This window comes from Centroberyx affinis, unplaced genomic scaffold (genome assembly GCF_046629955.1).
Source record: "Centroberyx affinis isolate AG114_WGS23_722 - 3 ecotype Tasmania unplaced genomic scaffold, CSIRO-AGI_Caff_v1 ptg004734l_1, whole genome shotgun sequence".
NCBI classification, from domain to species: Eukaryota; Metazoa; Chordata; class Actinopteri; order Beryciformes; family Berycidae; genus Centroberyx; species Centroberyx affinis.
The window spans coordinates 421,168-435,038 of record NW_027282291.1 but is presented as its reverse complement, the minus strand read 5'-3'; the positions used below and the strand labels follow the sequence as shown (position 1 = coordinate 435,038).

At 42.0% G+C, this 13,871-nt stretch overlaps 1 protein-coding gene across 1 annotated transcript; it reads left to right on the top strand.

The window, feature by feature from the left end:
• The first annotated feature begins 236 nt into the window (after positions 1 to 236).
• On the top strand, positions 237 to 8,405 carry LOC139665914 (protein Wnt-7a). Its single transcript, XM_071544959.1, has 4 exons — positions 237 to 572; positions 1,351 to 1,577; positions 4,518 to 4,789; positions 6,683 to 8,405. The coding sequence occupies exons 1-4, from the start codon at positions 502 to 504 to the stop codon at positions 7,163 to 7,165; spliced, it is 1,053 nt and encodes a 350-aa protein (XP_071401060.1). The 5' UTR covers positions 237 to 501; the 3' UTR covers positions 7,166 to 8,405.
• The last annotated feature ends 5,466 nt before the right edge of the window (positions 8,406 to 13,871 follow it).

The window sequence follows — 13,871 nt, the reverse complement described above, 5'->3', positions numbered from 1 at the left end:
ATTAGAAAAAGAAAAAATCTTATAGTCACGTTTCATGGACTCCAGACCCAACTCAATAGCCAAATAAACAGCCATCCCAATCAATCAAGGTGAATTCACAGAAGAGGAGTGTGTTGAGATTCAGCCCTGGCGGGATTCCTCAGCAGGGCCCCATGTCTCCTGTGAACACGCCCCAGATAGATGAGCCAGATATATAGCCAAGACCTGCGGGTAGCAGAGGAACTGTGAGAAAGAGATAATCGCACTTGCTCACCCCAAGGGTTACCTGTGACACCCTCGCAATGACAAGAGGGCCCAGCGAAAGGGGGCCGCGTACAGGGAGTTTGGATGATATCCTAGCAGGCAATCTGTAGAAGTTTCTGAGCGTGTGTGTTTTTTGATGATATTCGTCATTTGGAGTTCCTCTGGAGTTACCTGGGCTGTGATCGATCGGAGAATAAGCGAACCGAGTTACTCATCACTTCATAGAAATCGTTGCATGAAACTGAGAGCGGGGCCGCAATGAGTCGGAGAACACGACGCTGGATTTTAAGAGTTTTACTTTGCCTAGGAATTGTTTATTTGAAAATTGGGTGAGCTGCGTTTATTTGATTTCACGTTAGGCTGTTGTAGGTTATTCTCAAACACAAGCGATACGTTTAAATCTACAGAAATTCACGACCGACTCCAGGGCTTTCATTTGTTTTTAGTGCTCCAAAAACACCTAGTGTGCACCATGGGCTAAGAAGCATCAAATTCACCTGGTAAATGATAAATAAAACCTTTAGTCGAAAACTTATGTTTAACAGTTCATATGTGAGTTGGACTCACATATGGCTGTGTTTATCACTTTTGTTAGGCTACCAAATTTTCCTCACAATACCTTCAGGGTTCAGTCAAGCATGCAGGTATATGCATTAAAACTATCGCTAATATTTAATGTAAAAGTTTAGCCCATTAAATTCTTCTAATAGTGCACCTTAGCCCAGACATAGCGTCTAAACGGGCGAAAAGAAGGATCTGTGATTTTTTTTATGGGTGCACCTTAGCGAAAAATAACTATAATAATCCTATAATAGCCTACATTTAGGGGAATAATGCAAAATAACCCAGTAAAGCTATAATATTCCCATAAGTCCCTATTGGAATAATTTGCTAATGACGATGAATCAGACTGTTTCTTTATTAGAGCCACCACTTTCTCGTCCAAATGTTGTAGGCTAAATGTCTGCGATTCAACAAATGTTAGGAAAACTATTTGGGTAAAAAAAATAAAAATAAAATAGACTCATACAGTAACTAAAATGTTCCTGGATAAAGTGACGGGCTGTCGGCTACTTTCTCTCAGTCATATCCATCTTTCATTCACAGTGGCTTCTCGTCGGTGGTGGCCCTAGGTGCGAGTATAATCTGTAATAAGATCCCCGGTTTGGCTCCCAGACAGCGGATTATCTGCCAGAGTCGCCCCGATGCCATTATCGTCATCGGAGAGGGAGCCCAAATGGGCATCAACGAGTGTCAGTTTCAGTTCAAAAACGGGCGCTGGAACTGCTCTGCGCTTGGAGAGAGGACAGTCTTCGGAAAAGAGTTGAAAGTGGGTATGTTGCCTGTCAGTTAAAGTTTGATTACAAATTGAAAGTTGTTTTGTTGTTGTTGTTGTTTTGTCAGTGAAAAACACCTTAAATTGAGCAGCTCAGATCTGACCAATATGGGATGACGCGTCCAGTCGCGCGCATCGTGTGTCAAGTGCGCACGGTTACTATCAGGCGCAATTTGTTTTTATTTTTCTTCCCAAAAATGGTTCCTGACTCTAAAAAACCCAGTGCCAGACTAAGGCTATTGCAAGATATTAATATATTTTGTTCGCCTATTAAGAAATAATCTATGTCACCTGTGACCTGCGTAGCCCTATTTGTTAAGTAGTAACCTTGACATGCATCTTTATCCATTATGTCTTACAAGATATATTCAAATAGTCGACAGCCTCTGACACGAAATTGCATCAGACAAATATCATCAGCCAATATTTTGATGATCACCTGTCCTGTATTATTGCATCCTCACTGTAAGGAGGATCCCATAAGGAGCTAGTGTCGTTTACACAAGGCCTAGTTTTGCTCCGGACATTCAACCGAGCAGGGCTTTCTGAGCATGTATAAAAGGCATCTGAAGCCAGCACTGTAACAAAGCTCTTGTGAATGTTGGCAGCTTTTCTTTTCAGCCCGGCAGAGTCTCCGGAGACACATATTCACTGGTCTTTATCCTGTCTAGCGTTGGGTGCTGTGGCTCTCACTGTAAGGACGTGGATCTTACCACGGGTATAAGTTACAGTGACGAAAAGTAAAGAGCAAAGGAAGATTTGAAAGTATTTAGCTTCTGCACTCATGGGGATAAATTAGAGAAACAAATAAGTTCAAATCAATGCTGTTTGTTGCCGAGACAATAGTCTGTTCTAAAGAATGGAGGAACTTCAGTGGATGCTAGTCTGAGTGTTGTGAAGTTCATGTGTTGGCTACTGTGAACTCACTGGTCAGATACATTAAAGTCTGTTGGATATCAAGGATACTCAAACTAGAAAGATATGTAGTATATTCATATTTTGTCTAATTATACTCCTGTGGATACTGCCAATGTAAGAAGTTTAATTGCCACTGCGCTGATATTGTAAGACCCTTTAGATAAAAACATATATTTTGTGCTATTTAATTTTAGAGCTTTTTAAAACTTCCCCCCAACCAGAACTGTTGTAGTAAAACAATATAGTCAAATATCCTTTTACACAATGGTCAGTAGCTTGGACCAGCTGTTTGGGGCCATCTTGCCTGCTTCTGTTGGAAAGAAGGGATTATCTCTTCATGGTGTTGAAATGAAAACAGTGCTGTTTCACAATCTGTTCCTTTATGAATGAGTGGTTTTAGCCCATGAAGTGTCTTGGTCTATGGTTCCAGGAGAAGAGTCCAAATCTATGGCTTGGACAACCATACCAAATAGATTGGTTTCACTGATCAGATTAGCGCTAGAAGCCGAATGGTTGTAAATGAATGGTATTGTTGATGCGTAGCTTGAGTGGGGTTGTGCAGCTTGCAATTGTTCTTAAAGTGAAGAGAGAATGACCAATGAACTGACATAGTGCTTAGGTGAATGTGAGGTTCATCAGTATTCAGCACTTCACCATTTTAGGCTGTAATGATGTTTACACTCATACTTTAAGATCTGAGCTGTAAACTGAGAGACACCTAAAGAGGTACTGAGAGTACTGAGAGGTGCATGACGCCGTAGAGATGAAAGAGAAACGTGGCAGAATAGTCATGTGACATTCCTAAATCAACTATTAAATTATAGTCTGGTTGAGTTTTCAGAGTCTGTTCTGCTTTTAATATCTTCCACCACCACTTATGACGAGGTTATGAAGAATTCATACCATCTCTTGTTTCTAACCCATGCACTCAGAACTCCAGGGGAAAAATTAACAACGGTGCAGTCAGAACTGACTGACTGCACCGACACACCTTCTTTTTTGGCTTGGAGCCCATTGACTCTATAAAAACGTCCACATAATTGATGCCTCAATATGACTTTTTTCAATGGCAAGGGCATACATCCAAGATGTTTATCAAAAACATGGCAGCTTCACATAGTGAACCTGGTGGCAGGAGGAAGCACCAAGGAGGGTATCATGTTTGCTTTGAACAAATAGTGACAAGGAGTTTATTAGGACATAGATATGATGGATATTATCACCAGCTGCTTCCTGTTTACATGGTAGTCTGTTACAGATCTAAAATTTCAGACATACCACTTGATAAACCTCATAGCATCTTTATGCATGTGCATTGCATTTTAAACTGCTTTCAAGTTATTGTAGAAGAAAATGGTTTACCTTGATTTGCATTATGACAAGAGTGAGACAGTTCTAACTAATCCCATACATAGTGTGAAAATTAAGTTTTAAATAAAATACAAAAAAAAAAAAAAAATCCTCATTGTGTTTTCACTTTCCTTTTTTTATACTTGGGCACTTTTTTCGGGATCTCCCTATGAGTAACTTTTAGTTATTTGCCGATAATTCAAAACACTCCAGTCTGTGTAAATGATTTGTTAGCTGGACTTGGGAGAGATAACGTCAGAATGAAGATTCTGATGTTACTCCCCTATGAGTTTACACAGAATGTGCCAGTTTCTGATTGGATCAATAGCTCTTCCTTCCCGACAACCCTCTTATTCATACTGCTTTATTGACCATACGGCTAGGAGCCATTTTGGTTCACAGGCAGCACAGTTTCCAGGTCAGCTTTGAAAACACTGCAGCCCTTGAGTGATATGTCAGTAAGACTGATGTAAGCACACATACTGTTAATGGTTAATCCGTTTTCTATTTAAAAATCCTGTTGCCTACTTATTGTATTCCCCGTAGACCGAAGGAAATCATGACATTTTGTATTTCCCTGTTTTTGTCCTATTTAAATCTGTGCATGCTGTGGAATATCAGATGTTGAAATATCTCCTTAATGTACTTACCCCCTCTTTTTCTTCCCTAGGCAGTAAAGAGGCTGCGTTCACCTATGCCATCATTGCAGCAGGGGTGGCCCATGCCATTACTGCAGCCTGTACACAGGGAAACCTGAGTGACTGTAGCTGTGACAAGGAGAAGCAAGGCTTCTACAGTAAAGGCCAAGGCTGGAAGTGGGGGGGCTGCTCAGCCGACATCAGCTACGGCCTGGGCTTCTCCAAAGTGTTTGTAGACGCCCGGGAGGTCAAACAGAATGCCAGGACTCTCATGAACCTCCATAATAATGAGGTGGGACGCAAGGTAGGTGATCAGCATTAACGTCATGTCTCTTCACTGATTCTCTGCAGTGACCTTATGGGATATGTTGTAAAGATGCATCCTCACGTCTGAATCTTTCAAGGCACAGAAGTCAAGAGTAAATGTGAGGGTGAGCTGTTGGTTAATTATATGGATTAACAAGTTTAAGATTGGTCTCAGTAACTGTGGCAGTTGTGATTTAATAGTCTCCACCATGCTGTAGTGTGGGTGAATCCTGCCAAGGATCTGGGCATTGGGGCCAAGATTAAACAGGCAGTGGAATAAAGGGTTGCTTTTAGGAGAAGAGCTGTTTAAGTGGCAGGGTTTGATTACAACCCAGATCTCTGCACTGAAAACAGATTGACACTGTACAAAAAGGCATTAGCCCAGTCCCCCATGCTTTGCACTGTTGGAATGGTATACAGTTACCATTACCATGATCCCTCTCACTATTTTTCTAATATCATAAACCCACATCAGGTGTGATGTGCTTGCACATGTGCCATGGAGATGTTTGCTGTTTTGTTACTAGTTTTGATCATCACTGAGCCACTGTGTTTCCATTTCTGTATACCAGAGATTTTACCATAACTAGTGCCAGTCAAAGATAATCCTTCAACGCAGCAGAGAGGTTTCGTGGTCTGTTCACATGCTCAGTTTATGGTTTTTGTGCATCCATGGCTGCAGAACATTACAGAGAGACTCCAGCAAGTCTAGAGGTTAGAGATTGAGTGGAATAATGTGCCAAACAGCGAGGGCGAGGTTGGAGTTAGTGAAGAGGAAAGAAGCACCTCTGCCCAAGTCAACCCCCCCCCCACCTCTCTCTCTCTCTCTCTGTTTGCCACATTAGCCTGATTCACACAACCAACACGTCCCCATGCCGGTTGAAAAGCCTTTTCTCACACATTGTACTGAGCAGATCACTGCTTCCTTTCTGCGTGCATTTTTGGAGTCTGAATTCAGATTGGCTTATCTGGACAGCTAAATTGCCTCCCATTGAAGAGACTACACTCATGGATTCAAACAATCAGTAGTTTTCCTTCTTTCCCTTCTCCCTGGTAATAAATGGGCTCTCTGTTTTGATAGTTATCCCCCTCCTTTATTTATGCTAATCAAAAGCAGTGACACTGAGCAGGTCGAAGACGTGCAGACAAAGGCTGTCACAAGTGTTGGTCACAGGACAACTGATGGATTAGTGGAAGCCAAGGGTTTTATGAAGTGGCTTGCTCAGGGAAAAGTTGTTTTTTTGTTCTTGTTCACACGTCTGTATTAGGGTTTTATTTATTGATTTTGGAACTACCAAGAGCTGTTAGATGCTTTAGTAGACTATACCACAAAACCAAACACTTAACATGTAAGCATAAGGAAATTGGAATTGACCTTATTGCATACGTTTCAGTCAATGGCACTTCTCATTGTCATCAGTTCAGGATTTAGCAGTAATGCCAGTCACTCAGCACCTTGTACAGTCACTCTTGACATTTGTGTGTTGTGTGTGGTGACTACACACACAGAGCCTGAAATCTGATACATTATTTTGGCTTCTGTGTATATGGTATCACACAGCTATGCGGTGGGGCTGTGCTCAATCCCCAACCTTAGTGTATTTGTCATTCACATTACTATTTAGTTGCACAGATTTCTCACTTGCCCTGAAGTGAGACGTTTGAATTGAGACTGAATTGAGACAGTCAGCTGGAAAAGTATAATTTGAAATACATTAATTGATGAAACAGTGAAATTGCAATTATAGTAAGCTGCACCATAAATTGTTCCAATAATTTCGTGTGGCTGTAGCTAACCTTAGCATTTATTATACAGAAATATTAATAGAGTGGTACTATCACCTATCACTGGAGAGTCTATCTACAAACTAAGTTGTTTTTGTGTGTCTAGGTCCTGGAGAAGAACATGCGACTGGAATGCAAGTGTCATGGTGTCTCGGGCTCCTGCACCACCAAAACCTGCTGGACTACACTTCCCAAGTTCCGCGAGCTCGGCTACATTCTCAAGGAGAAGTATGCCCATGCGGTGCACGTGGAACCGGTCAAAGCCAGCCGCAACAAGCGCCCTAAATTCCTCAAGATCAAGAAGCCCTACTCTTACCGGAAGCCCATGGATACAGACCTCGTGTACATAGACAAGTCTCCTAACTACTGCGAGGCGGACCCAGTGACGGGGAGCGTGGGGACGCAGGGCAGGGTGTGTAACAAGACTATGATGCAGCAGATCAGTGGCTGTGACTTGATGTGCTGTGGCCGGGGATACAACACACACCAGTACTCCCGCGTGTGGCAGTGCAACTGCAAGTTCCTGTGGTGCTGCTATGTCAAGTGCAACACCTGCAGTGAGAGGACAGAGGTGTACACCTGCAAATGAGAGTATTTATTGGATGGTGTGTGTATGCAAGTACGCAAGTGTGTGTGTGTGTGTGTGCGTGTGTGTCTGTGTGTCCCTGTCTGTGGGCATCTGAGTTTTATGTATGTATGTTTTCATGGACAATGTGGAACTGTTAAACTTTACAAGAAGGCTGTTTTTGCAGTCTAGCCATACATAATGAGGAACTACTGTACATACAGTAAGTTGAAGATGGGGCGTCACGACTTCTTTTGCACACAAAGCTCCTCACCCCTCTTCATGGATTTTTGTGTTTGCTGGGGTGCGATGATGAATCGGTGTGACAAAACATCGCAAAGGGAAAAACTGTGCCCTGGCATGTGGGATTGGATGGCTACGGTGTGAGCAAAATGAGGCAAAATGTCAAGACTTTAAGCTATGGACATGTACTGACATTTTGACAGTTTAGGAAATGGACATTGCCAATGCAAATTAATCAATGCTGGATGTGATTGCTGGTTCCAGTGCAGACTGCTGTAGTTCTCTGTTCCTAGCTCACTCCCTATGCACAGATGAAATGACACAGCCAGCCATTGGGAATATTTAACATACTGTATTTAGAGAATGAAAAATAATTAATATTAATTTATTCTATAAAAACTACTGATTTTGTCCATTATGGATCAACAATAACTAGATGATGGGAGGTTTTAGTTTATTAATGCTATCAAAAATAGTCCACAGTAAATACACTGGAATTGAATCAGCCTGGAATAATATGTTGTGTTGTAGAATAATGTTGTTCCAGATGAAAGTGGTGTAGACTACTCACATTGACCTTCTGACCTTCTCATGAGTTTGTCTTCCCTCTGTTTGCTGCTAGTCTAGAGAATCCCACTTTTTGAGGTAGAAGGCTGTACGCTCTGCTGACTGTCTTCAATGGCAATGCTCACTTCAGGCTGATTTAGCTTAACAGGACTTATTCACTGATCAAAAACACAGGCACATTTTCCACTTTTGGTAAATATTGGTTAATAGAGTATATTTTGTAAAAGGCTATTTTTATATGAATGTCTTATTTATATCTCTTGCATATTAAATGCCAAGTTCTCCCCCTTCACCCCTGTTTTTAAATCCTTGTGAAAAAGCTGATATGTAAGTTGGCCCCTGCTGTCACTGCCATAGTTGTATATTGTAAGTGATAGAAACTGTTTATATATGGCTGTGTTCAAACTGCTGTGTTTACTGCGTTTCATGACTACTATTGATGGAATACAGGAACAGAATAACACTAACAAGCCACGACTCTGAGAGTTTGATTTCCACCTTCGCTTACTCACACAGCGATCTCATTCTGACCCTGAAACGAGTACAAATGTGACTGTCACATCATATTGGAGTAGCTTATATAGTATGCAAAATGTTGCTTTTAGTTTTACAATAGTTTTGCAATGATCAAAAATGCCTAAATGGATGTAATGTGCTGGAGAACAGCCTGAAGTTACTGTATGAACATTATGGAGAATTGACTAATGAGGATATTGACCCTAAAGATTTCCTGGCCATAAATCAGTGTAGCTTTGGAGATGTTGAACATTTATTACCTTTATGACATTTATTATCTTAATTACTCATTGCACAGACATTAATTAACCATAGATGTTTTTTTTTTTTGCTTTCAACTAAACATAAAAGCACATTGTAATTAATCATAGCTTTATGGTGGTTTGCACTGTAATCACACTCATAAAGTATCATAAAATGGAGATAAAAGTGCTCAAATATCATATGGCCATCATGGAGATAAATCAGTTCACAATGGGCTTATCCTACAAGCACAATGTGTGCAATGCACAGCCGCGGAAAGAGAGACGTTCTTTGAGGGGGGAAAGTTATTCAAGCTTAATTGAGGGCCCATCTCGCAGACTGGGAAGCAGTTGAATGTGTCAGAGGAGAAAAGTGTTTGTGCTCTAATGGTAGGGTACCAGTGTAATTGATGAGACTGGTTGGGCAGACTGTCACGGTGATGACTTGCTCAGTCGGGAGGAGTGGGAGCTGTCAGGTGATAGATGACTCGCACATCTGCTTCATTCACTCCTGGGCCACTAGTTGCTACAACAACTCCACTGCAGCAGAGAAAATGCAGAGCAGTCTCCAAGAGAGGCAGGGCGACGTGTCAGGGAAATGTTAACGATGCTAAAGCCCACAATCGTTATAGATTCCACTCCCATCGGCCTGGAAGTGGAGTGGGGAGACGGGCCCAAGGTGTTGATGGAAAACCTGCTCCCAATAACCTCTTGGAATCAACCAGTGTACCCTGTAAAGTTTTCACCTGTGCTGTATTTTATAACATTTCCACATGGGCATTTTCCCAGTAAAAGACTTTTCTTTTTTTCTCTCCTCATTGAAACAGTTGAGACATATGAGAAGTCAGGTCTAACTTACAGTAGATTAGCAGTATTATGTGTCATTGACAGAGATGATCTGCTAAGAATAAAGAGAAAAGGGGTGTGAAGGGGATAATAACAGAGGCTTCTCTTTGTCTGACAGCAGCTTTCAGCTTTCATAATATTGATACAAAGGACTCGCATACGAATAGGCAGCTGCCCAAAAAGCCCTGGTTAAACTTAAACTAGGGTTGTGTGGAGGATGCACATCACATTATCTCATGCCTTTACAAAGTACTTGAATGGGAGTTCTACCACTTACATCTCAGAGGCTCTAAAATGGGTCACCGACTCACTTTCACTTAGTCATGCCATAAATTAACGTTTAACTGACTGGGCAAAATCTCAAGTTTGTGTAGATCCTCTGAATGAGGTGCTCTAAGGTTACGACTAAAAATCCCACTAATGCTGATTAATAGTTTCACTCCATCAAAGCTTTGATGCTATAATTTACTGTATAATATGCTTTGTCAAACAAACACTGTAGTTTAGCTGCTGTTGCAGATAATCCACCTGCAGTGTTTGCCAGTCAGGTGCAAAACACCACCACACAGAGGCCACAGTCACCTCATCCCCATTGAGTCACAAGCACAAAATACCACCTTCTTTGATATCGCTGCCTAAGTCAGACACCCTGCAGGATTACTGAAATGCTAATTATACTCTTAGCTGTGTTTCTCCATAAACAGGACTAGGTCCATGCCAAGATGTTCAGGGGTGTAATATCCATGTTGCTCTGAAGTGGGGTTGCTTTACCCTTTGGAGTTTTGTTTATAAACACACACACACACACACATGCACACACGCACATACACACACACACATCACCTGCGGTAGTTGGAAATTGGTGGTAGGTGCAGATTTATGGTTGGTAGTCTGGCTCACTCCCTGTGTTATTGCTGGAAGCTTGCCATGGCTTCCCTATCTGCTCCCATGACCTGGTGCATTAGGGCAGCCCAGCAGTGTGCCCCAGCCAGCAATTAGCGTCAAAGTCAGCCATTATACTTTTAAAACATATTTAGGCATGATCCATCCTGTTTTGGGCTTTATCATTACATCAATCTTGGCTATGCCACAGATTGGAGTTTGAACATAAAATTTGAACTTAAAGTGAAATTGACGATGCAGCCATTTGATGGAATCAGTGACATGAACCTTATGAACTTTATGAATAGGAATGAGTTTTTACATCCATGTAAACTAGTGATCAGATCTCTTTATATTCTTGCAGCTGTTCAGTATTGTTTTGGGTCTGCATGACAACAACTCACAGAATTAGAATTAAACATGTACCAACGATAGCATTTTGCCTTTTGGCCTTTAATTTTCCAACAAAAGCCCAGCATACACACACACACATGACTCATAATTTCACAGAGAGAGCTGTTAAGTCATACACTTTACAGTACCTTCATTAAAACAAGGCTCTCTGTGTGTCAGAACTGTACTGTCTCAACAGTTTCAAACATTTCACTCAAACCAGGGGGACACCGTTAAAGACAATAATTTGAAGGGGAGGAGGAGCGAGAAAATGCACTCTCCACTTTTGCTCTCCCCCTCGCTCTCCCTGACCATAAATCTTCTGACACATGATTATGTCAGTCATACTTTTGTTTTTCCTCTGGTTGAGACATGCACAAGCACCTGAGCGCTGCACAGTAAATTGCAGAGCACAAGGTTGTCTTTATGTGATTCCAGAGATACTGTATGGGCCCAGAGCTCATTCATGCACTCTCTTAACAGCATTGCTGTTTGAGGCTCTGCGATGGAAGCCAGAGATAGCCGGCAATATCCACTCCCCACAAGAGAGCTCCTCAACTGTTTGTCTCAAAGCAGCCCTCACAGGGTCTATCTGACTTCCCATGGTCTATCTGATTTCACAGGTAAACACGGTGGCCAGATAGCTTCAAGGTATTGTCAGCGGCATTAAGGCAATCACAGAGAGAACACAGGCTGGATCAACTCTCTGGGCGAGTTTGAAGGAGCCATTCAAGATGATTTGAATGAACACACTGGCCCGCTCAACCAGCCTTTGTGGTTCTGCAGAAAGCTCTTGAAATATGTAATCAGGGAACAGTAATGCATCTGAGAAATGTGGAAATGAGAGCTTTGAGGCCGCCTTTGATGATTGTGCATGAACTGTGGTGTATATTGATGTATCTTCAAACGATCTGAGCACCCCATATGATACTTTTTCTTGTTTTTGGAGTGGTTTGGAACAGGGCTATGGAGGGCCCTCATACCTGCCCCCCACAAGACGTCACCTGAGCCAAGCTTACAGTAATCCTCCGACGTCTCGGGCGTCCTGACACGGGATGTTTTGAACAAAAACACCAAACTCACTATAACCCCAGAAGGCCCAGAGCCTCTTGGGAAATATCACTGATCTTCCTCCAGAAGCATGACAGTCAGCCAGCCAGCTAGCTTCTTAGCCAGTCAGTCAGCCTGACAGCCCTTCCCTGTCTGAAAAAAAGAAAAAACTCCTATTCTTGATTTGATTGTTTCCTCTTGGTTTGACAGGACAACAGGTTCATAATTAACCACAGAGTCTCAGTGGCGCAGTTTCACTCTGTGGTTACCTCCGGATTACGAAACCTATCCCATACAAGCACATTGGCAACACACAGCACATTGAACCAGAGAGGAGGCAATACTGAAATGAAACTGGAAATACAGCCAGATCTTATCTTCTATTAGTCCATCACTCACTGACTGCCAGTCAATGTCAATTTTAAATTTCTCTGATTTTCAAGAATGGAAGCCATACTGCAGGAAAAGGTGCACAAACAAGTCATTGTGAAGTAAACATTCTGTGTGTACTTTACTGATGGTGTCATAGCTTCCAGACTCAAGTCTCTTGGCTGAAAAGTTCAGAGGGAGTTGCAATGAATTCTCTCTAGCATCTTGTAACCTGTCCAGACACGCTAAATGTATCATTGCAGAAAGCCATGAAACAATTTGAGCTGATGCTGCCAGTTTAAATAACTAAACCGTGTGGTCAGAGCTATTATATCATTAATCTTCTCCCTCTCTCCACTCATGCTTTGCCAAGATATGAAAACACCCTCACCTTCACCCAAATGAAGTAAAAAGATACCTGAAAGTACTTCTTTTGATATGTATATCCTACAGTGCTGGTGACAAAGGTGTTTTGAAGTCGATGCCACAAAACTTTTCAATCATGTTATCTGCATTTCACTCCCCTCTGCTGGATTTAAGTGCATATCCGAGAAAAGACTTTGAAATACATAAGAAGATTTTGCTGTAACAACACACAGCAAACTTGCTCAATTAGAATTTGTATATATGGGTCACAGACCGGTCTTTGCATGCGGTTGCTTTGCGTACTCTACTGATGTGCTGATCTGCTTTAATAAGCACTTGAATGAAGTTTTATGTCTCTGGCTCCCTGTAAATAACAGCCAGTGTTGGCTGTAAACAGGGTAAAGGCCTCGGTAGAGATGTCTGACGGGTATCTCAGGTCACTCTGTTCGCAAAACTAAACTTCTTCGCACAAATTTCAGTATTTTCATTCAGCAGCTATTCTCCTGGTGATTACATAGAGCACAATGCAATGCATTCACAATCACTGTTAAGTTGCTAATCCATTTTGAAAAACTGAATTGAAGCGTGTAGGTAATGTGCACTGAATGACCTCCAGAGTTCGAATGGAGGCTGTGACAGTGGTAGATGATTCTACAGTTCAGCTCAGGGTCAAAGGTTTGTCTGTGGGGCAAGGGAACACAGCTGGATGCTCTGCTCCGAGGTCAGCCTCAGTGATGGTAATGAGATAAAGAATAGGACAAAAGGGAAAAGGGATAAAGAGAGCGACGAAGGGGAGAGAATCTTACTTTCACTCGCCCTTAATGATTTTACAGAGGTTTGACCTACAGTATGTTGATTTATGATTATTGTTGTGCTGTTGTCTTCAATACAATACTAAATGCAGCAGATACAAACAGTGTTTTTTGACCGGCCATTCATTAGTCAGTGTCTTCCCTTGGCCTAGTTAAATCCAGTATAAAAGGCTGATGGGCAGTGACTCCTGATACTGTGCCAGACAGTGACAAACATCCCCAAGGGTTTCTGGCAGGAAGTCTTTAGATTCCGTGCTCTTTTGCAGTCAAGGAAGTGACCCTGCCATGCACTGACAGAGATATTAGTCGGACATGCAGAGAGAAAGGCCGCTCGCCGAGGAGCTTAGAATGGGCTCAAGTGGAAGGATGCATCTATTCCTTACAGCTTCCACAAGGGGAAAGAGTGTAACATTAGCACTATGATCTGTTGTCACTGACAATTCA

Excerpts from the sequence above, each read along its gene's own strand:
- LOC139665914 (XM_071544959.1), top strand. The coding sequence starts at position 502 with ATGAGTCGGAGAACACGACGCTGGATTTTAAGAGTTTTACTTTGCCTA. Across the intron at positions 1,578-4,517 it reads CGGAAAAGAGTTGAAAGTGG|GCAGTAAAGAGGCTGCGTTC; the intron begins GTATGTTGCCTG and ends TTTCTTCCCTAG. Across the intron at positions 4,790-6,682 it reads ATAATGAGGTGGGACGCAAG|GTCCTGGAGAAGAACATGCG; the intron begins GTAGGTGATCAG and ends TTGTGTGTCTAG.